This window comes from Macaca thibetana, chromosome 8 (genome assembly GCF_024542745.1).
Source record: "Macaca thibetana thibetana isolate TM-01 chromosome 8, ASM2454274v1, whole genome shotgun sequence".
Classification (NCBI taxonomy): Eukaryota; Metazoa; Chordata; class Mammalia; order Primates; family Cercopithecidae; genus Macaca; species Macaca thibetana.
The window spans coordinates 71,216,597-71,241,277 of NC_065585.1; the positions used below are offsets into that span (position 1 = coordinate 71,216,597).

A 24,681-nucleotide genomic window follows, 5' to 3' on the forward strand; every position below is an offset into this window, starting at 1 on the left:
GGGTTTTACTATGTTGGCCAGGCTGGTCTTGAACTCCTGAGCTAAAGTGATCTGCTTGCCTTGGCCACCCAGAGTTTTTTTTTTTTTTTTTTTTTTTTTGAAACAAGGTCTCACCCCTGTTGCCCAGTATGGAGTGCAATGGTAGGATCTCAGCTCACTGCAGCCTTGATTTTCTGGTCTCGGGTGATCCTCCCACCTCAGCCTCCCAAGTAGCTGTCACTACAGTCACAACACCACCAAGCGCAGCTAATTTTTTGTATTTTTTTGTAGAGACAGGGTTTTGCCATGTTGTGCAGGCAGGTCGCAAACTCCTGGGCTCAAGTGATCTGCCTACCTCGGCCTCCCAAAGTGCTATGATTACAGGCGTGAACCACTGCACCCAGCCCCAAGCAATTCTTAATGTACACTGAACTCCATCATTATCTAAATTAGATTTATGTATCTGATTCTTTTCATTGCAATCTATATCAACAATAATTTCCTTGGAACTCAGAGACATTCTTTGAGTCAAATTAAACAGAAATAAAGACAGTATACCACTGGAAACACATTCCTATTTATTTAACATCTTCATGAACTGGGCATACTACTTCTAGCACTAGACTCAGAGCTTCTCTTTATCTTTTCATTGGGATCTCAATCTTAGACTTATGAATTATTATGTGGATTTGTCTTTTCTCATCAGTCCTTCTTGATTCCCCTTATAATTAATTTAATTTATTTTTTAAAATTGAAACGGGGTCTCGCTCTGTTGCCAGGCTGGAGTGTAATGGCACGATCTTGGCTCACTGCAACTTCCGCCTCCCGGGTTCAATCGATTCTCCTGCCTTAACCTCCCGAGTAGCTGGGATTACAGGCACATAACCACGCTCAGCTAATTTTTTTTGTATTTTTAGTAGAGACAGTGTTTAACCATGTTGGCAAGGCTGGTCTTGATCTCCTGACCTCATGTTCCACCCGCCTCGGCCTCCCAAGGTGCTGGGATTACAGGCATGAGCCACCACACCCGGCCCTTTATTTAATTTTTATTTTTCAGGATATAAGTAGAAGTTGAAAACAGTATTTTATCAAAAGCTAAAAGTTTCTTTTGCTCTTTCCTTTCCCTTCATCTAACCATTGCAACAGTGAAGTTCTCAGTCTTTTTCCTCCTCTTTCCCTAAGCTGTTCTTCTACTTCTAGGTGTTCAATTTCATCTTTAAATAGGTGATTCCCGAATACCATATGCTCTGTACTGCCTATTAGACATCTCCACTTACTATTTCATGGGTGCCTCAAATTTGGGCCCGAATTCATCATGTTCCCTTCTAAACCTCTTTCTCCTGCAGCGTTCTTTATCTCAGTGACTGGCACTAACATCCAGCTGCTGAAACTACTGGGGTTCATTTTTAACTTCTCTTTTTTTTTTTTTTGAAGATGGAGTTTTGGTCTTGTTGCCCAGGCTGGTGTGCAGTGGCGCTGTCTCGGCTCACTGCAACCTCTGCCTCCTGGGTTCAAGCGATTCTCATGTCTCAGCTGGGATTACAGGTGCCTGCCTCCACACCCGGCTAATTTTTGTATTTTTAGTAGAGACAGGGTTTCACCATGTTGGCCAGGCTGGTCTTGAACTCCTGACCTTGTGATCCACCCACCTTGGCCTCCCAAAGTGCTGGGATTACAGGCGTGAGCCACTGCACCCGGCGTTTAACTTCTCTCTTACCCCTTATGTCCAATCACTTATTAAGTCCCATTTATTCTGTCACCTAATATTTCTTTTTTTTCTTTTTTTCTTTCTTCTTTTTTTTTTTTATGAGATGAGTCTCGCTCTGTCGCCCAAGCTGGAGTGCAGTGGCGTGATCTCGGCCTCCTGGGTTCAAGTGATTCTCCTGCCTTCCTCAACCTCCTGAGTAGCTGGGATTACAGGCATGGGCCACCACACCTGGCTAATTTTTGTATTTTTAGGAGAGACGGGGTTTCACCATGTTGGTCAGGCTAGTCTCAAACTCCTGATGCTGTGATCCGCCCTGCCTTGGCCTCTCAAAGTGCTGGGATTACAGGAGTGAGCCACTGTGCTTGGCCTCATCACCTAATATTTTTTAAGTTGGTTCCTTTCTTTCCATCCCTTCTACCACTCTTTGGTCCAACTCACAGTCATCTCTTAACCTAAACTACTACAGTTAAGGTTTTAACTGGCTACAAGTACTCTTGACACCAAATGATCATTTAAAAAGTATGATCTTTTAGAGGCACTTGTCTAATCATATCATGCCTCTGCTTAAAATCTTTCAGTAATTTTCTTACTCTTTGGATAAAGTCCAAAATCCTAAACTTAGTTTGAGAAACCATGAGAGATCTGCCTGGAGGCTGTACCTGGAGCACCATACTAGAAATTGTCTGGACGAAATGGCAGCAATCATCTGGAAGAGCTAAGACTGCACAGTGGCTTTTAGATAAGTTTAGTGTAACATGTAATCTGTAACAGAGTGATTATCCATGTCCCTACAGATAGTAGAGACAAGAATAAATTTTCATAGGTGGAAATAAAGTTTTGACCATATAATAGATGCAAACTTATTTCTAGGAAAAATACATGAAGAAAGTTCATATGCAGAAAGATCATTTGGTTTCCAAGAATTTTTGCTTTTATGTTATAATACATGCAAAAAGCTGTGTATAAACTTGTGTATAAGTAAAAAAGCATACTAAGTAAGTGTGAGAAAGACCTACTGCCCAACTTGAGTATAAAACATTTCTCAATAAGCTTTGAAGCTCTCTGTGTGCTCCTCTTCCATCACATCCTCATGCAATCTTCCCTAGGCAACCTCTATCATTAGTTTGTATGACCATTTCCTACCTTACAGTTCTACTGTGTTTGTTTTTCTAAAAAATGTTATTTGTTTAGTTCCTTTAAACAACTTTATTGAGGTATAATTGACATAGAAAGAGTTGTACATGTTTAAAGTGCACTGTTTGTTTTCATATTTGTTTGCATGTGTACAACCATGACCACAGTCAAGATAGTGAACCTATCCATTCCTCCCAGAATTTTCCTCATGTCCCTTTGTAATCTTCTACCTTCATTTGCTAAGAAACCACTCTTTTTTTGGCTGGCTTCTTTAACCCAGCATAATTATTTTGAGATTCATCCTTATTATTGCATGCATGAATTGGTGGTTCTGTTTTTTTGCAGGTAATATTTCATTGAATTGATATACCACCACTTGTTTATCCATTCACCTGTCAGTGGATATTTGATATTTGGGCTGTTTCTAATTTTTGGTTGTTACTCATAAAGCAGCTATGAACGTTTGTGTATATATCTTAAGAGCATATGCTTTCATTTCTCTTGGGTAAATCCTTCAAAGTGGAATGGTTTGATCATTTAGTAGGTATATAGTCAACTTTAGTTTTTCAAAGTTGTAGCAGCTGTGCTCTTTTACATTCTCATCAGCAGTGTGTGAGAACTCCAGTTGTTTCACATCCTTGCTAACACCTAGCATAGTCAGTTTTTAAAATTTCAGATGTTCACATACATGGGTATTGATACCTCATTTTGGTTTTAATTTACATTTCCTCTGTAATGGAAATTGATGATATTGAGAATTTTTTATGTGTTTACTGTCACATGAGGCCTGATGAAGTGTTTATTTAAATTTTTTACCAGCTTAACAAATTTTAATGCTTATTTCAAATAATAATAAATTTATTATTGAATTTTTAGAGGTCTTTATACACTCTGGATACAGGTGCTTTATCACATATGTAGTTTGCAGATATTTTCTTCAAGCCTGTGACTTGTCTTTTTCAAAGAACAGAAGTTATTAATTTTGAAGATTTATTATATTTATGTTATTATTTATATTTTTGTTTTGTTTTATTATTATTAGTTTTTTACATGGAATGTGATTTTGGTGTTATATCTAAGAATTGTTACCTAACCAAGTTACAAAAATTTTTCTTCTGGAAGTCTTATAGTTTTAGAAATTACATTTGCATCTGTGAGACATTTTGAGTTAATTATTTTTATAAATGGTATGAGGTTTGGCTTGAAGATTTTTTTTTTTCCTTTTTCTTTTTACATATGAATAGCCAATTGTCCCAACATTATTGGCTGAAAAGACTACCCCGCTGAATTCTTTTTGTACCTTTTTTGAAAATCATGTGACCGTGTGTGTGTGTGTATCTGTATCTGGGCACGTATTCTGTTTCATTGGTCCCTTTGTCTGTCTTTATACCAATACTACATGCACTATCTTGAATGCCATAGTTTTATAATCTTGAAATTAGGTAGTCTGAGTCTTTTTTTTTTCCCGCAAAGTTTTGGTTCTTTGTCTTTTGCATTTCCATATGAATTTTAGTGTTAGTTTACACATTAAATTTTAAAAAGCCAACTGGGGGCCAGGTGCGGTGACTCATGCCCATAATCTGAACACTTTGGGAGGCCGAGGTGGAAGGATCACTTGAGGTCAGGAGTTTTGAGACCAGCCTGTCCAACATGGTGAAACCCTGTCTCTACTAAAAATACAAAGATTAACCATCCTTGGTGGCATGCACCTGTAGTCCCAGCTACTTGGGAGGCTGAGGCAGGAGAATCGCTTGAACCCAGGAGACTGAGGTTGCCATGAGCTGAGATCACACCACTGCACTCCAGCCTGGGCAACAGTGAGACTCCGTTTCAAAAAAAAAAAAAAAGGAAAAAAGTCTACTGGGATTTTGAGGAGAATTGACATCTTATTGTTGAGTCTTCTGATCTGTGAACATGATGTATTGACTATTTAGATCTTAATTTCAGCGGTATTTTGTAGTTTTAGTGGACTTTACATAAAATATACTATATATATTATTCTGTGCTTGCTTTTTTTACTTAGTGTTCTTTCTGAAATTCATTCATCTTGATGCATGTAGCAATAATTAATTCATTTTCACTGCTATATACCATTCCATTATATGAACATGTTGTAATTTATCTGTTCTTTTGTTGATGAATATTTGTGCTAGTTTTTTTTTTTTTTTTTCTATTTCAAATAATGCATCTGTAGATATTCTTGTACATATGTGTCCATGGGTTACGGTTTTCTAGGGTATATATGTGCCTAGGTATAGGCTAGTTGGGGTAGGATGTACCATCTCAGGCTTTACTAGACATTGCCAGGTTGTTTTCTGATTTATAGTACTCCCAGTGTTTTATAAGAGTTTGTGTTACTCCCCATTCTCACCAGTTAGGGCTGTTAGACTTCTTAATTTTTGCTAATTTGGTGGGTGTGAAATAGTAACTTACTGAAGTTTTTAATATGTATTTTCTGTGTCCTAGAGGTTATCATTTCATATGTTGAGTTTTTCCTTATATGACATATTTATTTATCTCTTTTGCCCATTTCCCTTTTATATTCTCCTTTTCTTAATACTTTTTAGGAGTCTTAAAACATATATTTTGGATACTGGTTATGTCTTTTTAAAGTTATGTGTGTTGTGGCTGGGTGCTGTGGCTCACACCTGTAATCCCAGCACTTTCGGAGGCCAAGGCTGGTGAGATCACCTGAGCACAGGAGTTCAAGACCAGCCTGGCCAACATGATGAAACCCCATCTCTACTAAGAATATAAAAATGAGCCGGGCATGGTGGTGCACGCTGTCCCAGCTATTTGGGAGGCTGAGGCACGAGAATCGCTTGAACCTGGGAGATGGAGGTTATGGTGAGCTGAAATTGTACCACTGTACTCCATCCTGGGCGACAGAGTGAAACTCTGTCTCAAAAAATAAATAAAATAAAATAAAAATAAAAATAAAATAAAAATAATAAAATAAAATAAAATAAAATGTTACAAATATCTCTTCCCAGTTCATGGTTGGTCTTCTTATGTTCTTTTTGATGTTTCTTGATGAACAGAAGTTGTGAAGCACCTCTGGTATACTGAAGAGTTTGCCCAATTTAAAAAGCATAGTTGACCCAGCTTGCAATTAATACCTCTAAGCTCCACGTCCCATAGAAGCCTTGGTTACAGGTCTATTTTATGACTTTCCTTTATAAATATTCATAAATGACTCATTTATCTTTTCTAGTCACAGTTTTGGGGTGTGGGGGTGGAGGGAAGCAGCACCGTTTTTTTAAGGATTCAATAACAAGTTTCACAAGCATATTTTAAAACTTTTTCTTAAATTAATTTTTAGGCTGGACCAGAATATGGCCAAGGGATGAACCCTATTAGCCGCCTGGCGCAAATTCAACAGGCCAAAAAGGAAAAGGAGCCAGATTATGTTTTGCTTTCAGAAAGAGGAATGCCTCGACGTCGAGAATTTGTGATGCAGGTATTTCTAACCTTTTAAAACTACTGAAAAGATTTAGAAATCCCGAAGATGGAATAGACATATGGGTGAAAGGCAAACTAGGACTTAATAGCAGAAAGTAAAACTGTTTCCAGTTAAAGCATTCATTCTATCCAGGCCCACCTACCAACTTGGTGGAAACATTCAAGTGTCAAGGACATGTTACAATAGACAACCTAAGTTTTCAAGGGACTCTGAGTTCATACAGGTTATTTACCATGGAGTTTATCATTTAATGTGTATCTCTTAACTTTTTGTATTACATTTTGTAGCCGGAGTCTATTAACTACTGGGAATTGGAGACACATGGAATTAGAAACAAAATTTAGAAGGATAGATGTAGTAGATGGATCAGGGCTAAAATCCTGAGCTTGTGGGCTGTCAGGAAAGTTAGAAAAAGAGAGCAAGCAGGCTAGCTAACCATGGTGGGGGCTGAGGCACTCAGAATTGCTGAGATCTGACTGCTGCACTGTGTAGCCAAGAAAATTGAGGAATGGCTTCTAGTGTATTGGCAGATGGGCTAGAAATGAGATAGAATGCCTAAAATGCTCTCCTTTTCAACCCCTACCTATTCGTCTTCATTTGCCAGCTCAAACTCCAGTCTTAAGAAATTTTTCTTTTACTTTTTTATTACAATTTCAAACATATCCAAAAGTGGGGAGAGAATAGTAATGGACCATTAATATGCCCATCACTCAAACACCACAGTTACTAAGATTTTTGCCTCACTTGATTTAGCTATTAATTTTTCTCTTCTTCCTCTGTTTCTTCCTTTCTCTCTTCTTTTCCTGAAGTATTTCAAAGATAATTTCTAACTACGTGTCATTTCAGCCTTGCAGATTCAGTGTATATTTCTAAGAAATATGAAAGCTTTTCTTACATTAGACATGATTCATTAGAATCATCTAATACCCAGTCTATATTTAAATTATTATTTTCCCCAAGCTGTTTTTAATTTTTTGTTTTATTTTTTGGTGGGGCAACAGGGTCTTGTTCTGTCAGCCAGGCTGGACTACAGTGGCATGATCATGTCTCACTGCAGCCTTGATTTCCTGGGCTCAAGAGATCCTCCCTTTTCAGCCTCCTGAGTAGGTCAGGATTACAGGCATACACCACCATGACCAGCTAATTAAATGTTGTTGTTGTTTTATTGTTGCTGTTTATAGAGACAGGGTTTTACTATGTAGCCCAGGCTAGTGTTGAACTTCTGGCTTCAAGTGATCCTCCTGCTTCAGCCTCTCAAAGTGTTAGGATTACAGGCATGAGCCACTGTGCTTAGTCCCAAACTGTTTTTTAAATAATTGGTTAATCAGAGACTTTTTAGTCAAATCCAAGGATCTCACATTTTATGTAACTTAGATAAAATCAAAAATATTAAGTGCTGACCATGTGGTAGACATTTTGGCACTCAAATACAGTATCTCATACTGACTAACTTTCAGTGTATAGCTAAGTTGTGCCTTCCCTCCCAATTTATAATCTCCATATTTCTTTATCTTTCAGTACCCAGTGGTTCGTAAATAGTAGGACCTTAATAAACATTTGATAGATATTTGCTGCCTGCCTTCCTGCCTGTATGGCTTTTGTTGGAGATGTAAACTTATAATGTAGTCATAGATAAGTCACTCCTGGGAACCCAGATATCCAAAAAGAGGGGAATTCTCTGGTTAGTAATCACATTATTGTCAAGATGTTATTAGGATCCAGCACATGATTGTTTTGTTATTTTCACTGGTAAAATATGTTCACTATTTTTTTCCTTAACGTTCTTAGCTTTGAAGAATTCTGGAACATAGACTTTGAATGCCAAAGCTTGAAGAAAAAAGTCTCTTGAATTTTAGACATGTATTGGGAATATAAACTGGCTTTGGCTTTATTAAACAAATCCTTTTCTACAGAGTGTATTGAGTACCCCTTTTGAAAGAGGAATTTAGCATATCTTAGGCCAGCTTCCATTTTATGGGTATTCATAAACATTCTAGTCAAATGGGGACATTTGGCTGTGCTTTTAAATGTTTTCACACTGAATTCATATTGTTTTTTCCCCTTCTGGAAGCCCCAGTGGATTCATTACAGTATTGCAGCAATTTTATCAAAGTAATGGCTTTTGTATAAACTACTTAGGCAGTGTTATCATTTGTTATAATTGAATATGGAAGCAAAATACCTAGAGATGAGATGCTCATTTTTATCTATTACCAAAGAAAAACTGTATATTTTAGAATGGATGCAGTTACTTATGTTGATTACTAGATAAAGAAAACCTCCGATGACATTATTTGAGTATTTTATTCCAAAGCAGATTTCTTAAAGCTTTTCATTTTTTTGGTGAGGAGTATTTTAATCTTTCAAACAGAAAATAATGATAACCAAGTTGCATATCAGCACACTGTGTTATTATGTGATACTAACTTTTCAGCCTGTGATTAAGATCACCAGGTTGTTAAAAAATAAATAAAAATTAAGTTTTTGGTAAATTCTATTTCAGAACTTTTCAGTTTCTTAGGTTTTTGAGGATTTGATTCATGTGAATGAACTGTTAAAGACAAAGATTTGGCAGTCTTAAATTTACTGCATGGTAAAATAATTGAGCTTCTTTACAGATAGAAATTCACATTTAAATGTAGAGACCATATTTACAATAGTTATAAAATTTGTGACCTCTCAAGGAAGATGATTTCTGAAATTTATATATTTACTTAACTTTTATAATAAAGTGATGTTTTGAGTGACCATTGTTAGCAGAGAATGAAAGTCCTTTGGTAATGTGGTCTTTCTATGTTAACAAATTACTCTGGGATAACTGCTTACAAACTATTCAACCATGAGATTATTAAAATTTGCATGAGGCAAGGGCTGGGTGAATGGGTAGATGAATCTGGGAAGCACTTGTTTTAGAATAAGTAAGTGCTGAAGGTATCAGAATAGGCCAGATGGAAATCTAGCAGATAGAGAGACAAGGTGAATACAGGGATGGGAACAGCATTACAGCTGACAAGTCCAAGACCAGGCCTCAGAGCAGTAGAGGAAGCTTCTGACGTAACTGACCAAATCTTTTCACTAAGAAGGATTCCAGCAATAACATAGGGACTGATGAAGCTGGGGGAACAAACCAAGCATCGGAAAAGATAACAGGTAGCAGAGGTAACTCTAGCCAGGGGTTTGAGTAGATTATCCTTAGGGCCTGCCGTGTTGAGGCAGACACTGTTATAGCAGGTGGTGTGTATTCATCTAGCTGTAAGTACCTGGTCTGACTATACTAGATTTGTCCTTCTCAGCGTGAAGTCCAAAGACTACTTCTGATTTGTTACGATATGGTGGTTTCCAGTTTCAGAAGAAAAGGCAATGAAATATTTAAAAAATATTTCACAGGTTTAAACTATACAATTTGTGATCGTTGTTACAGAAATTCTGTAAGGAATATATTTTCAGTGTTTCATGTGCTATATGAACTGTCATTTAGTTTGTCTTTACTGAAACTCTGTTAAAAGAGAGTACAGCTCCTTTTTTATATCATTTGCACATTGTTTATGTTTAAGTTTGTATTTCGTTACCATTTTGTTGTATATTCTCCCAGTTCCTTAAAATTGGGTGGTTCACTTAAACTTAAAAGTAGTGTTGGAAATAATAACACAAAAACTGTAAATAAGGAGGTAAGAATAAATGATGAACAGTACTCAAGTGTGGATAGCAAATGGGAATTTGTATGTTCTGGGACAGATAAAACAGCCAGTATTATGATCTTACACAAGAGACAAAAAAGAAAAGTATGGTTAGGAGTATCACGCTATATAGCTGAAAACTGAATTTTGTTGTCATTGTGAAATATATTAAAGTGGCATGAAGCTATTATTGAAACTTTCTAATTTTTTTTAAACAAAATGATAACTGATAAAACAATTCAACTTTTCAGATATGGATTGCCCATTCACTTTTCTTGCTCATTTTTCTGCTAGTTTTTTAAAAACACTGATATATGGGAACCTCCTATATATTCTGGATGTGAGCCCTTTGTAGTTATATGGCATTTTAAATACCTTCCCTTGTGTTGTGACTTTCCTTTCTAAATAGTGCTTTTAGAAGAACAAGAGTAATTTTTAATGCAGTCAAATTTAAATTTTTCCTTATATTAACTTTATAGTAAGTCTAGATATCCAGACAAATAAGTGTCCCTCACCTTGTTCTTCCTCAAAAGGATTTTGGCTGTTCTTAGCACTTCACATTTCCATGTAAATTTTGGAATCATCTTGTTCAAGTATTATAAAAAGATGTATGGAATTTTTATTGAGTTTTCATTGAGTTCAATTAATTGAGTTTAGGTCAATTTGAAGAGAACTGATGATATTACATTAGTACTGTCTTCAATCCATGAACATGGCATTTTGCTCTATTTATTAGGTATTTCTTAAAGTTTCTCAATAAGGTTTTGTTTTCTGTGTAGAAGATTTGCACATCCTAGATATTTGATTTTCATTTAATGTAAATGGTATCTTTTTAATATTTTTCATCTACTACTTGAATGTTGATGGAATGTAGAAATGCAGTTCTCTTTTTCATACTGAGCTGGTTACAATCTAATTGATTCTTGTAATTCATCTATGGAGTTTCTTAGCTTCTTTATATGTGAAATCACATCTATAAATAATGAGTTCTTTTCCCTCCTGATCTTTTTTTTACTTTTTCTTGCCTTATTTCTCTGTCTAGGATTTGTGTAAACTTTTAAACAGTAGTAATAATAGGGAACATCCTCGTCTTGTTTCTAATTTGTTTCTTTCAACATTAAGTACAGTGTTTCCTGAGGTTTGCTGTAGGTGTTTTATAAAATGCCCTTTATCATATTAAAAAAGTTTTCTTTTCGTAGTTTGCTAATAGTTTTCATTATGAATGAATGTCAATTTCTAGTTTGAATTGCAAATGTTAAACCAAACTTGCATTCCTGCAATAAACCTAACTTTGTCATGAATCTTTTTCTTTTTGTATATTGCTTTATTCATTATACTGTTTAAAACTTTTGCATCTATGTTCATGAGTGAAACTGTTTAAATTTTCTTTCTTGTACTGTTCTTGTTGGGATTTGGAATCAAAATGGTAGCTCATAAAATAATTGGGGACTGATTTCTCATTTTCTGTTTTATGGATGAATTTGGATGAAAAGAAGAACGTAATTCTTCCTTAAATATTGAGTAGAACTTTGTGGAGAAGATCTCCAGAGTTTTCTTTTTACAAAGATTTTTTATTATGGTTTTTATTTCATTAGTAGTTTTAGTCGTATTCTTTAGGCTTATTCTGTGGCAATTTGGTAATTTGTATTGTCTAAGAATTTTTCCATTGTATCTAAATATGTTTTTAAAATTTAGCATAAAATTGTTCTCTGTATTCCTTTTTTTTTTTTTTTTTTTTTTTGTGAGACAGAGTCTCACTGTGTCGCTCAGGCTGGAGTGCAGTGGCATGATCTTGGCTCACTGCAACTTCTTTCTCCTGGGTCCAGGCAATTCTCCTGCATCAGCCTTCCAAGTAACTGGGATTACAGGCACCTGCCATCATGCCTGGCTAATTTTTGTATTTTTAGTATAAGACAGGATTTCACCATGTTGGCCAACCTGGCCTTGAACTCCTGACCTCAAGTAATCCACCTGCCTTGGCCTCCCGAAGTGCCGAGATTACGGGTAGTGAGCTACTCCGCCCGGCCTCAGTAATCCTTATTATTTTGTAATGCTACAGAAGCGATGGTAATCTCCCTTTTTAATTATTTCATTTCTTATTTGTGCCTTCTCCTCTTCTTTTCTTTTTTAAAAATACCCATCTCAGAGAAGAACTCATATTTTTTTTCTTGACCAGTCTTACTTTTGATTTATCGTTTTATTAGTCTTATTAGGGAACCAACTTTTGGCTTTTCTAACTTTATTGTACTTTGTTTTGTATTTCCTTACCTTTTGCTTTTTATTCTGGTTTCTCTGGGTTTGTTTTGCTGATGTGTTTGTGACTTCTTGAGGTGGATGTTTAGCTCGTTACTTTGTTCCTCTCCTGTAAGCTGTTATGGTTATGCATTTTCTTCTAGACCTTCCTTTTGCTGTGTCCTTCAAGTTTTGGTATATTTCCGTGGATTATTTAAAATATTTTCTAGTTTTCACTGGAATTTCTTCTTTTGCCCATTGTAATTTGGAATTACATTGTTTATAAAATTTTTAATTTTTAATTTTAATTTTTTTAGAGATGTGGTCTTGCTCTGTTGCCCAGGGTGCAGTGCAGTGGTATGATCACAGTTCACTGCAGCCCTGAACTCCTGGGCTCAAGCAATCTTCCCACCTCAGCCTCCCAAGTAGCTGGGACTACAGCCATCTTGCCTAAATAATTAAATTTTTTTTTGTAAAGATGGGGTGTCACTACATTGCCCAGGCTGGTCTCAAACTCTTGGCCTCAAACAATCCTCTTAGTGTTGGAATTATAGGTATAAGCCACCACACCTGACCAGAATTACATTGTTTAATTTCCAACGTTGTGAATAACTATTTAACCACTTCTTCAATCACTTACTGAGACCATTGTGTAAAAAGAAATTCAACTATAGTTGTGTATTTTCTATTTCTTCTTGTAATTCTATTCTTTTTGGCTATCTACTTTACTTTTTATAGTTGTATGGTTGTAAATACATGTATAAATTGCTCACAGAAGATAACTGTAGAATAGTTCTAATGATAAAATTTTTTTTTTATTGAGCAATTATGATGGATTAAACGCTGTGGTTTACACACATTATCTTGTTTACTTTTCAAAGCAACACTGTGCCGAAGTTGGTATTACCTGTGCTTTACTGATGAAAAGCCTGAGGCTTAGAGATATTAAATAATTTGTCCCAGTTCATACAGCTAGGAAATAATAGAGTTGAGTTTCATATCCCAATCTGACTTGGAAGCCTTTGCTTTTTTGTTTTGTTTTGTTTTGTTTTGTTTTGTTTTGTTTTGTTTTTTAAAGACGGAGTATCACTCTGTGGCCCCAGGCTGGAATGCAGTGGTACAATTGTGGCTCACTGCAACCTCCACTTACCAGGTTCAAGCGATTCTCCTGCCTCAGCCTCCCGAGTAGCTGGGACTACAGGTGCGTGCCATCACACCTGGCTAATTTTTGTAAGTTTAGTAGAGACGCGGTTTCACCATATTGGCCAGGCTGATCTCGAACTCCTGACCTTGTGATCCGCCTGCCTTGGCCTCCCAAAGGGGAATTACAGGTGTGAGCCACTGTGCCCAGCCAGAAGCCTTTGTTTTTAATCATAATGTTGTAGCAACACTTGTGTATTAATTCTCTTCAGGAACTATTTAATGTAAATCTTTGTAAACTTGAATGTTTACATAAATGTTGCAATTTGAACATTATTTTAAATGGCACCAATATGAATTTCAGCCTTTTCAGTTTATCAGTTGAAATATAAGAATGCTAAAATGTAGTCATAACCAACATGAATGCTGTTAAAATGTAAATTTTATTTTTCTGCTTATATAAATAATATAAATTTAGTGTTTTAAAAAACAAATAGCATATAAATGTATATGGAAGTAAAAATTCTATAAAATTCTACCATCATGAGATAATCCTCCATTGATATTTTAAGGACCATTTTTTCATATTTTTTTCATGTACATATAAGATTACATAAATGTTATGTTGCTGTTTTTATTTTGGACTGAACTTTATATTTTCAAATGCTAGAGAGTAGAATTGCTTTATGGTGTAAGGACTTCCTGTTTACCAAAACAATTATCATTAATTTATTTCTTTAATCTTATCAGGTGAAGGTAGGCAATGAAGTTGCTACAGGAACAGGACCTAATAAAAAGATAGCCAAAAAAAATGCTGCAGAAGCAATGCTATTACAGCTTGGTTATAAAGCATCCACTAATCTTCAGGATCAACTTGAGAAGGTAAGAGTTAAGTTTACATCTGTGTATCCTATCTGTCATAATATCAAAGTCATTAATAAATTTTGATCTTAACTGGTATTAAAGTAGATGTCAATTTTAACTTTTCTGAGGCAATACAAAGATAGATGATCCAAGCACAAAATAACATATACTTACGGAGTAAGATGAGATATTAATGAGTATTTGTAATCTTACGATTAGAAAATGCAAAAAGTTTGTCGTATGGTTGTACATATTTTATGTAATACCAATGTAACATTTTTAACTTGTTGACTGGTTGTTTTTGCCGTATAGATACAGTCTTAATTTGTGTCTTTTGAGAACACAGGTTGTTAGCCTTTATTTTTGGAATACAGCTGAAAACACTGGAAATAAAAATTCTGACTTACCCCTTTAGGGCAGGAACTATATTGGACAGACACTCTATAAACTAATTTTTCTATTTACTTTAAATTTAAAGGTGAACTCATAGGGTGTTTATTTTCTGCCAAGACCTGTGTTCATGGTCCCCTGTTTTTTCTGCAGCAGTTAATGACATCATTAACACCTACATCTGTTACAAGGGAAGCAGAGAACCCTGAATTCAGAACTTGGCATATAACTTGGCAGAAATTGGCTTATTTCCATTTTGTATTAAGTATCATTTTGTTATCTGTGGATTTGTAGACATTATTTCTGTCAAACATTTTATTTATGTGAACATTCAAAAAACAGGCTTACTAATTACTTGTATCAAAAGTAATATGCTTTAGACCAGCATCTTCTCACACAAGAATTCTGTTTCAAAGATATTTTTAGTTTCTACAGGAACACATTTTAAAAGTTTAGAGTTAGAAACAAAAATATATAAAGACACTTTGATGTACTTTTTTGTTTTCTAGGCAATTCTTTTGAATGATTTAAAAAAATCTTTGTGTGGTATTGCTAGAGATTTCAATTCTGTTTTTATAACCTGGCTAGTCAACACTTTTTCTTCTTTTAAAAGTATTTGTAACATGAAACCTAACATGTGTTCCAGTTTCTGTAGTCCTTATATTGTATATTTGTTGTTTTAACTTAACACATTTATATTGACTTAAAACTGGTGAGTGATCTATAAAAATATGTCAAAATAAATCTCCTCACAGACATGTATTTGTAAATTAAATGAAAGTAGAACAAAAAACCAGCATTAATTAATTAATTTTATTAATTTGAAAACCATTTTTTATATAACCATTGTGTAATTCAGGGTTCTCCAAAGACACAGAACCATCAGCGTGTGTGTGTGTGTGTGTGTGTGTGTGTGTGTATGTGTGTGTGTGTCTGTGTATATATATTAAGGAATTGGCCCATGTGATTGTGGAGGCTTTGCTAGTGTAAAATCTGATGGGACAGGCTGACAGGATGGAGAATCAGGAAAGAGTTGAAATTTCAGTCCAAAAACAGTCTACTGGAGAATTCCTACTAGCCCTGGGAGGTCAGCTTTTTGTTCTGTTCAGGCCTTCAGCTGATTAGATGAGGACTACCCACATTGTGGAGCATGATCTGCTTTACTCAGAGTTCACCACTTTAAATGTGAATCTTACCCAAAAACACTCTTGCAGAAACACCCAGAATAATGTTTGACCAAGTATCTGGGCACTGTGGCCCAGACAAGTTGACATACAAAATTAATCATCACACTCACTAAATGCTAGACACTTAAAAATGACTGATTTTAATAAGATGACTGAAACTTGGTCTCTGCACTCAAGGAGGTGATCTTTCTTTAAGTGCAGGGAGTGAGGAATTTTAACCATATAACAAAACTATAGTATCCCAGAACCTAGAGAGCATGAGGATGAACCTGGAAAGTCAGGAAAAGAAGCTGAGGTCACTGTTACTATGCAAAGTAGAAAGTTTGAAGAAATGCTCATTTAAGATTTGAACATGAATGTGAATTGATCTGGTTTGCATTCTTCAAAAGATACTTCTGTTAAGTAATGTGGAGCATGGATTTGAGCAGAGGGAAACCAGACAGGAATGCCAGTCAGGAGGCAGCCAGAGTTGTTTAGGTAAGAGATATTGAGGGTCTGAACTGAGACAGTGAAGGTAGAGAGGAGGAAGGGAAAGACTCCAGAGATATTTCAGAAATGTAATGGGTAAGATTTGAATAGCAGATAAGATGCATTCAAGATACAGGAAAAAAGAGGAGGAAAGACTACCTGCAAAAAGGAACAGAGAATGACTACTACATCAGATGCTGCAGAGAGATCAAATAAGAGAAGGACTGAATATATTGATTTATCAATAAGATGACTTTTGATGAGTGTGGCAAAAGTAGTTTTTAAAACCAGCTAAAACAGGATTTTTTTGTTTGTTTTTTTGAGACAGAATCTAGCTCTGTCGTCCAGGCTGGAGTGCAGTGGTGTGATCTTGGCTCACTGCAACCTCCACCTCCCAGGTTCAAGCGATTCTCTCTCCTCTGCCTCCCGAGTAGCTGGTATTATAGGTGTGTACCACCATACCTGGCTGATTTTTTGTATTTTTAGTAAAGAAGCGGTTTCACCATGTTGGCCGGGCTGGTCTTGCTCTCCTGACCTCAAATGATCTGCTTGCCTTGGCTTCCCAAGGTGCTGGGATTACAGGCGTGAGCCACTGCACCTGGTTGGTATTTCTTAATTATTTGGTAGAAGTTACCAGTGAAGGCTTTTGGGTTTAGAATTTTCTCTGTGGAAAGGTTTTTTAACTACAAACTCAGATTTTAAAAATAAATAGGGTTACTTAGGTTACCTACTTCTGCTTGATTGAACTTTGGTAGTTTTTGTCTTTCAAAGAATTAGTTTATTTCTTCTAAGTTGTTGAATTTACTAGTATAAAATTGTTTATAACGTTCCCTTTTTCTTTTAATCGTGGAAGAATCTGTAACATTCCCTTACTCTTTTAGTAGTGGCAGAATCTGTAATGATATTCACTTTCATTTCTGATATTGATTATTTCTTTTCTCTTTTTCTTCTGTTCAGTTTAGCTAGGGGTTTTATAAAATTTTAAATCTTTTCAAACAATTAGGTTTTAGTTGCATTGATTTTTCTCTGTTTTTCTATTTTCAGTTTTTTTGATTTCTGCTCTTTATTTTATCCTTCACTGGTTTTTGTTTTTATTTTTTTGTTCATTTCTAATTTTGTAAGGTAGAAGTTTAGGCTATATATCTGAGAACTTTCCTTTTTCTAATATATAGGCATTTAATGCTGTGAATTTTTCTTTAAGCACTGATGTAGCTCTGTCCTACACATTTTGACAAGTTAGGTTTTTCTTCTCTTTTTGTTTTTTTAACATCTGGGATACACACTCTATGGGTTTTTACTTTCATTCAACTCAAAATATGTTCTGATTTCCCTCTTGATTTCTTCTTTCAGGCCCTGTATCTGTTATGATTACTTGTTTGTTCAGTGTTAAAGTCTCCAAGTATAAGTTTGGATTTTCCTACTTCTGCTTCTTTCAGTTTTATTAGTTTTTGTTTTATGCATTTTGAAACTTTGTTGTAATATACATGTACAATTAGTGTTGCTGTATCTTTTTGATGACCACTTTTATTGGGTATTTCCTTTTATTCCTTGTTCTGAAATCTGTTTTGATATTAATATAGCTACTCCAGTTTTATTTTGACTGGTGTTTGCATGGGATCCTTTTTTCCTGTGTTTTACTTTTAGCCTATCTTTACATTGATTTCTTTTAGAAAGCATATAATTGGGTCTTGTTCTTTAAAATTTAATTTGACAAACTTTGCCCTTTAGTTATGGTGCTTAGACCTTTTGTACTTACTGAAGTTATTGAATTGTTGTATTTAAACACACCATTTTATTAGTTGCCTTTATTTTTCCCTACTTACTCTGTTTACTTTTTTTCTTCTTTGACCTCTGTTGTGGTCACATATGTTACTTCTCTAAGTTTCTCTGACCTCCTATTGTGGCTATACATGTTAGTTTTCTATATTTTTTAAACCCTACAACTCATTGTTACTAATTTTGCTTTATAAATAGTTATCTTCTTAAGTGATTAAAATCAACAGAAAATGCCTTTTATATTTACTCTCATTTTGATTATTCTCAATATCCTTCATTTATTTGTGTAAATTCAGATTTCTTTCTGATATTATACCCCTTCCTTGCTTGAAGGCTTCCTTTAATATTACTTATTTTAGCAGATCTGTAGGCAGTGCATTCTCTCAGCTTTTGTTTGTGAAAAAAGTCTTTATTTCACTTTTTTTTTTTCTTTATAGGTTTTATTATACACAGAGTGGGGTGGGGGCTCAGACTTTCTTGGCAGCTGCTTTCCTCATGGCAGTCAGGATACTGCCTCAGCTCCTCTTGCTTCCTGTTGGTGCATATGTGTGTTTTCATCCTTTTCTTAATGAAGTTGAGGGCCTGCTTGTCCTTGGAGACTTTGAGCAGCTTCATGGCATGCCACTTCTACAGGGGAAGCCACACACCTCCCAGATGATGTCTTACACAAGCTTTGTGTGCTTGGTGAGGTGTCCAGGGTGGCAGCCCTGCCTCAGCTTGCGTATATTCTTGTTCACCATGGGCCCTGGTTGAGGCCCATGGCCATGTGGTAATGCAGAACTATGGCTGCTGCTCTTCAGTGACTGCTGTAGCAGAAAATTTCACTTTTTTTTTCGTTTTTAAGCCTCCAATGAATCACCTTCATTTTTGAAAGTTGTTTTTTTCTGGATATAGGATTCTGGGTTTCCTGTTTCTTCTAGTACTTTAAAGATCTTGCTCCACTGTCTCTTGATAGGCATAATTTTCAATGTAAAGTCTATTGTAATTCTTACTTGTTCTTGTTGATGTGTTTTTTTTCCTTTCTCAGCCTTCAATATATTTCTTTTCTTTATTTTCCAGCAATTTGGCTGTGATGTATCTAAGTTTATCTTCTCTGCCCCTGTACTCTTTCCCCACCCTTCTTCCTCCCTTCTTTCTATTTTTCTTCTTTCTCCTTTTCCTCCACCTTTTTTTCTTTTCCTTCTTATCCTCTTCCTTCCTCCTTCTCATTTTTTCTCTCATTTTTTTCTCCTCCTCCTACTTCCTTCTCCCCCTACTTCCTTCTCCTCTTTCTTTTTTTTTTTAATTTTATTTTGTATTATACTTTAAGTTCTTGTGTACAGGTGCACAACGTGCAAGTTTGTTACATATGTATACATGTGCCATGTTGGTGTGCTGCACCCATTAACTCAGCATTTACATTAGGTATATCTCCTAATGCTATCCTTCCCTCCTCCCCCCTCCCCACTATAGGACCCAGTGTGTGATGTTCCCCTTCCTGTGTCCAAGTGATCTCATTGTTCAATTCCCAACTGTGAATGAGAACATGCGGTGTTTGGTGTTCTGTTCTTGCGATAGTTTGCTGAGAATGATAGTTTCCAGCTGCATCCATGTCCCTACAAAGGACACGAACTCATCCTTTTTTATGGCTGCATAGTATTCCATGGTGTATATGTGCCACATTTTCTTAATCCAGTCTGTCACTGATGGACATTTCGGTTGATTCCACGACTTTGCTATTGTGAATAGTGCTGCAATAAACATATGTGTGCATGTGTCTTTATAGCAGCATGATTTATAATCCTTTAGGTATATACCCAGTAATGGGATGGCTGGGTCAAATGGTATATCTAGTTCTGGATTCTTGAGGAATCGCCACACTGTTTTCCACAGTGGTTGAACTAGTTTACAGTCCCACCAACAGTGTAAAAGTGTTCCTATTTCTCCACATCCTCTCCAGCACCTGTTGTTTCCAGACTTTTTAATGATTGCCATTCTAACTGGTATGAGATGGTATCTCATTGTGGTTTTGATTTGCATTGCTCTGATGGCCAGTGATGATGAGCATTTTTTTGTGTGTCTGTTGGCTGTATGAATGTCGTCTTTTGAGAAGTGTCTGTTCATTCATATCCTTTGCCCACTTTTTGATGGGGTTGTTTGTTTTTTTCTTGTAAATTGGATTGACTTCTTTATAGGTTCTGGGTATTTGTCAGATGAGTAGATTGCAAAAATTTTCTCCCATTCTGTAGGTTACCTGTTCACTCTGATAGTAGTTTCTCTTGCTGTGCAGAAGCTCTTTAGTTTAATTAGATCCCATTTGTCAATTTTGGGTTTTGTTGCCATTGCTTTTGGTGTTTTAGACATGAAGTCATTGCTCATGCCTATGTCCTGAATGGTATTACCTAGGTTTTCTTCTAGGGTTTTTATGGTTTTAGGTCTAACATTTAATTCTCTAATCCATCTTGAATTAATTTTCGTATAAGGAGTAAGGAAAGGATCCAGTTTCAGCTTTCTACTCATGACTAGCCAATTTTCCCAGCACCATTTATTAAATAGGGAATCCTTTCCCCATTTCTTCTTTTTGTCAGGTTTGTCAAAGATCAGATGGCTATAGATGTGTGGTATTATTTCTGAGGACTCTGTTCTGTTCCATTGGTCTACATCTCTGTTTTGGTACCAGGACCATGCTGTTTTGGTTACTGTAGCCTTGTAGTATAGTTTGAAGTCAGGTAGCGTGATGCCTCCAGCTTTGTTCTTTTGGCTTAGGATTGTCTTGGCAATGCGGGCTCTTTTTTGGTTCCATATGAACTTTAAAGTAGTTTTTTCCAAATCTGTGAAGAAAGTCATTGGTAGCTTGATGGGGATGGCATTGAATCTATAAATTACCTTGGGCAGTATGGCCATTTTCACAATATTCGTTCTTCCTATCCATGAGCATGGAATGTTCTTCCATTTGTTTGTGTCCTCTTTTATTTCACTGAGCAGTGGTTTGTAGTTCTTGAAGAGGTCCTTTACATCCCTTGTAAGTTAGATTCCTAGGTATTTTATTCTCTTTGAAGCTATTGTGAATGGGAGTTCATTCATGATTTGGCTCTCTGTTTGTCTGTTACTGGTGTATAAGAATGCTTGTGATTTTTGCACATTTATTTTGTATCCTGAGACTGTGCTGAAGTTTCTTATTAGCTTAAGGAGATTTTGGGCTGAGACAGTGGGGTTTTCTAAGTATACAATCATGTCATCTGCAAACAGGGACATTTTGACTTCTTCTTTTCCTAACTGAATACCCTTTATTTCTTTCTCTTGCCCGATTGCCTTGGCCAATACTTCCAACACCATGTTGAATAGGAGTGGTGAGAGAGGGCATCCCTATCTTGTGCCAGTTTTCAAAGGGAATGCTTCCAGTTTTTGCCCATTCAGTATGATATTGGCTGTGGGTTGTCATAAATAGCTCTTATTATTTTGAGATACGTTCCATCAATACCGAATTTATTGAGAGGTTTTAGCATGAAAGGCTGTTGAATTTTGTCAAAGGCCTTTTCTGCATCTATTGAGATAATCATGTGGTTTTTGTCTTTGGTTCTGTTTATATGCTGGATTATGTTTATTGATTTGTGTATGTTGAACTAGCCTTGCATCCCAGGGATGAAGCCCACTTGATCATGGTGGATAAGCTTTTTGATGTGCTGCTGGATTCGCTTTGCCAGTATTTTATTGAGGATTTTTGCATCGATGTTCATCAGGGATATTGGTCTAAAATTCTCTTTTTTTGTTGTATCTGTCAGGCTTTGGTATCAGGATGATGTTGGCCTCATAAAATGAGTTAGGGAGGATTCCCTCTTTTTCTGTTAATTGGAATAGTTTCAGAAGGAATGGTACCAACTCCTCCTTGTACCTCTGGTAGAATTCGGCTGTGAATCCGTCTGGTCCTGGACTTTTTTTGGTTGGTAGGCTATTAATTATTGCTTCAATTTCAGAGCCTACTGTTGGTCTATTCAGGGATTCAACTTCTTCCTGGTTTAGTCTTGGGAGAGTGTAAGTGTCCAGGAAATTATCCATTTCTTCTAGGTTTTCTAGTTTATTTGCGTAGAGGTGTCTATAGTATTCTCTGATGGTAGTTTGTATTTCTTTGGGGTGGGTAGTGCTATCCCCTTTATCATTTTTATTGCGTTTATTTGATTCTTCTCTCTTTTCCTCCTTATTAGTCTTGCTAGCGGTCTATCAATTTTGTTGATCTTTTCAAAAAACCAACTCCTGGATTCATTGATTTTTTGGAGGGTTTTTTGTGTCTCTATCTCCTTCAGTTCTGCTCTGATCTTAGTTATTTCTTGCCTTCTGCTAGCTTTTGACTGTGTTTGCTCTTGCTTATCTAGTTCTTTTAATTGTGATGTTAGGGTGTCAATTTTACATCTTTCCTGCTTTCTGTTGTGAGCATTTAGTGCTATAAATTTCCCTCCACACACTGCTTTAAATGTGTCCCAGAGATTCTGGTATGTTGTATCTTTGTTCTTATTGGTTTCAAAGAACATCTTTATTTCTGCCTTCATTTTGTTATGTACCCAGTAGTCATTCAGGAGCAGGTTGTTCAGTTTCCATGTAGTTGAGCTGTTTTGATTGAGTTTCTTAGTCCCGAGTTCTAGTTTGATTTCACTGTGTTCTGAGAGACAGTTTGTTATAATTTCTGTTCTTTTACATTTGCTGAGGAGTGCTTTACTTCCAACTATGTGGTCAATTTTGGAATACATGTGATGTGGTGCTGAGAAGAATGTATATTCTGTTGATCTGGGGTGGAGAGTTCTGTAGATGTCTATTAGGTCCGTTTGGTGCAGAGTTGAGTTCAATTCCTGGATATCTTTGTTAACTTTCTGTCTCGTTGATCTGTCTAATGTTGACAGTGGGGTGTTAAAGTCTCCCATTATTAGTTTATGGGAGTCTGAGTCTCTTTGTAAGTCTCTAAGGACTTGCTTTATGAATCTGGGTGCTCCTGTATTGAATGCATAAATACTTAGGATAGTTAGCTCTTCCTGATGAATTGATCCCTTTACCATTATGTAATGACGTTCTTTGTCTCTTTTGATCTTTGATGGTTTACAGTCTGTTTTATCAGAGACTAGAATTGCAACCCCTGCTTTTTTTTGTTTTCCATTTAATTGGTTGATCTTCCACCATCTCTTTATTTTGAGTCTATGTATGTCTCTGCATGTGAGATGGGTCTCCTGAATACAGCAAACTGATGGGTCTTGACTCTATCCAATTTGCCAGTCTGTGTCTTTTAATTGGACCATTTAGTCCATTTACATTTAAGGTTAATATTATTATGTGTGAACTTGATCCTGTCATTATGATATTAACTGGTTATTTTGATCGTTAGTTGATGCAGTTTCTTCCTAGCATCGATGGACTTTACATTTTGACATGTTTTTGCAGTGGCTGGTACCTGTTGTTCCTTTCCATGTTTAGTGCTTCCTCCAGGATCTCTTGTAGGGCAGGCCTGGTGGTTACAAATCTGTAAGCACTTGCTTGTCTGTAAAGGATTTTGTTTCTCCTTCACTTATGAAACTTAGTTTGTCTGGATATGAAATTCTAGGTTGAAAATTCTTTTCTTTAAGAATATTGAATATTGGCCTCCACTCTCTTCTGGCTTGGAGAGTTTCTGCTGAGAGATCTGCTGTCAGTCTGATGGGCTTCCATTTCTTGGTAACCCGACCTTTCTCTCTGGCAGCCCTTAACATTTTTTCCTTCATTTCAACTTTGGTGAATCTGACAATTATGTGTCTTGGAGTTGCTCTTCTTGAGGAGTATCTTTGTGGCGTTCTCTCTATTTCCTGAATTTGAATGTTGGCCTGCCTTACTAGGTTGGGGAAATTCTCCTGCATGATATCCTGCAGTGTTTTCCAACTTGATTCCATTTTTCCCATCACTTTCAGGCACACCAATCAGACGTAAATTTTGTCTTTTCTCATAGTCCCATATTTCTTGGAGGCTTTGTTTATTTCTTTTTACTCTTTTTTCTCTACACTTCTCTTCTCACTTCATTTCATTCATTTGATCTTCAATTGCTGATACTCTTTCTTCCAGTTGATGGAGTTGGTTACTGAAGCTTGTGTATTTGTCATGTAGTTCTCGTGTTACGGTTTTCATCTCTGTCAGTTCTATTAAGGACTTCTCTACATAGGTTATTCTAGTTAGCCATTCGTCAAATCTTTTTTCAAGGTTTTTAGTTTCTTTGCGCTGGTTACGTAGTTCCTCCTTTAACTCTGAGAAGTTTGATCAACTGAAGCCTTCTTCTCTCAACTCATGAAAGTCATTCTCCGTCCAGCTTTGTTCTGTTGCTGGTGATGAGCTGCGTTCCTTTGGAGGGGGAGATGCACTCTGATTTTTTGAATTTCCAGCTTTTCTGCACTGCTTTTTCCCCATCTTTGTGGTTTTATGTGCCTTTGGTCTTTGATGATGGTGACTTACTGATGGGGTTTTGGTGTGGGTGTCCTTCCTGTTTGTTAGTTTTCCTTCTAACAGTCAGGACCCTCAGCCACAGGTCTGTTGGAGTTCGCTTGAGGTCCACTACAGACCCTGTTTGCCTGGGTGTCAGCAGCGGAGGCTGCAGAAGATAGAATATTGCTGAACAGCAAGTGTTGCTGTCTGATTCTTGCTCTGGAAGCTTAGTCTCATGGGTGTACCCAGCTGTGT

General features: G+C 36.3%; 1 protein-coding gene across 11 annotated transcripts in view; it reads left to right on the plus strand.

Moving 5' to 3' along the window:
- Positions 1-24,681, plus strand: part of STAU2 (staufen double-stranded RNA binding protein 2) — a 332,823-nt gene that overhangs the window by 138,198 nt on the left and 169,944 nt on the right. For all 11 annotated transcript variants that reach the window (XM_050802287.1, XM_050802289.1, XM_050802291.1 and 8 more), the window contains 2 exons: positions 6,144-6,281; positions 14,084-14,215. In XM_050802287.1, coding sequence (XP_050658244.1) covers positions 6,144-6,281; positions 14,084-14,215 — 270 coding nt within the window. The remainder of the gene's footprint in view (positions 1-6,143; positions 6,282-14,083; positions 14,216-24,681) is intronic.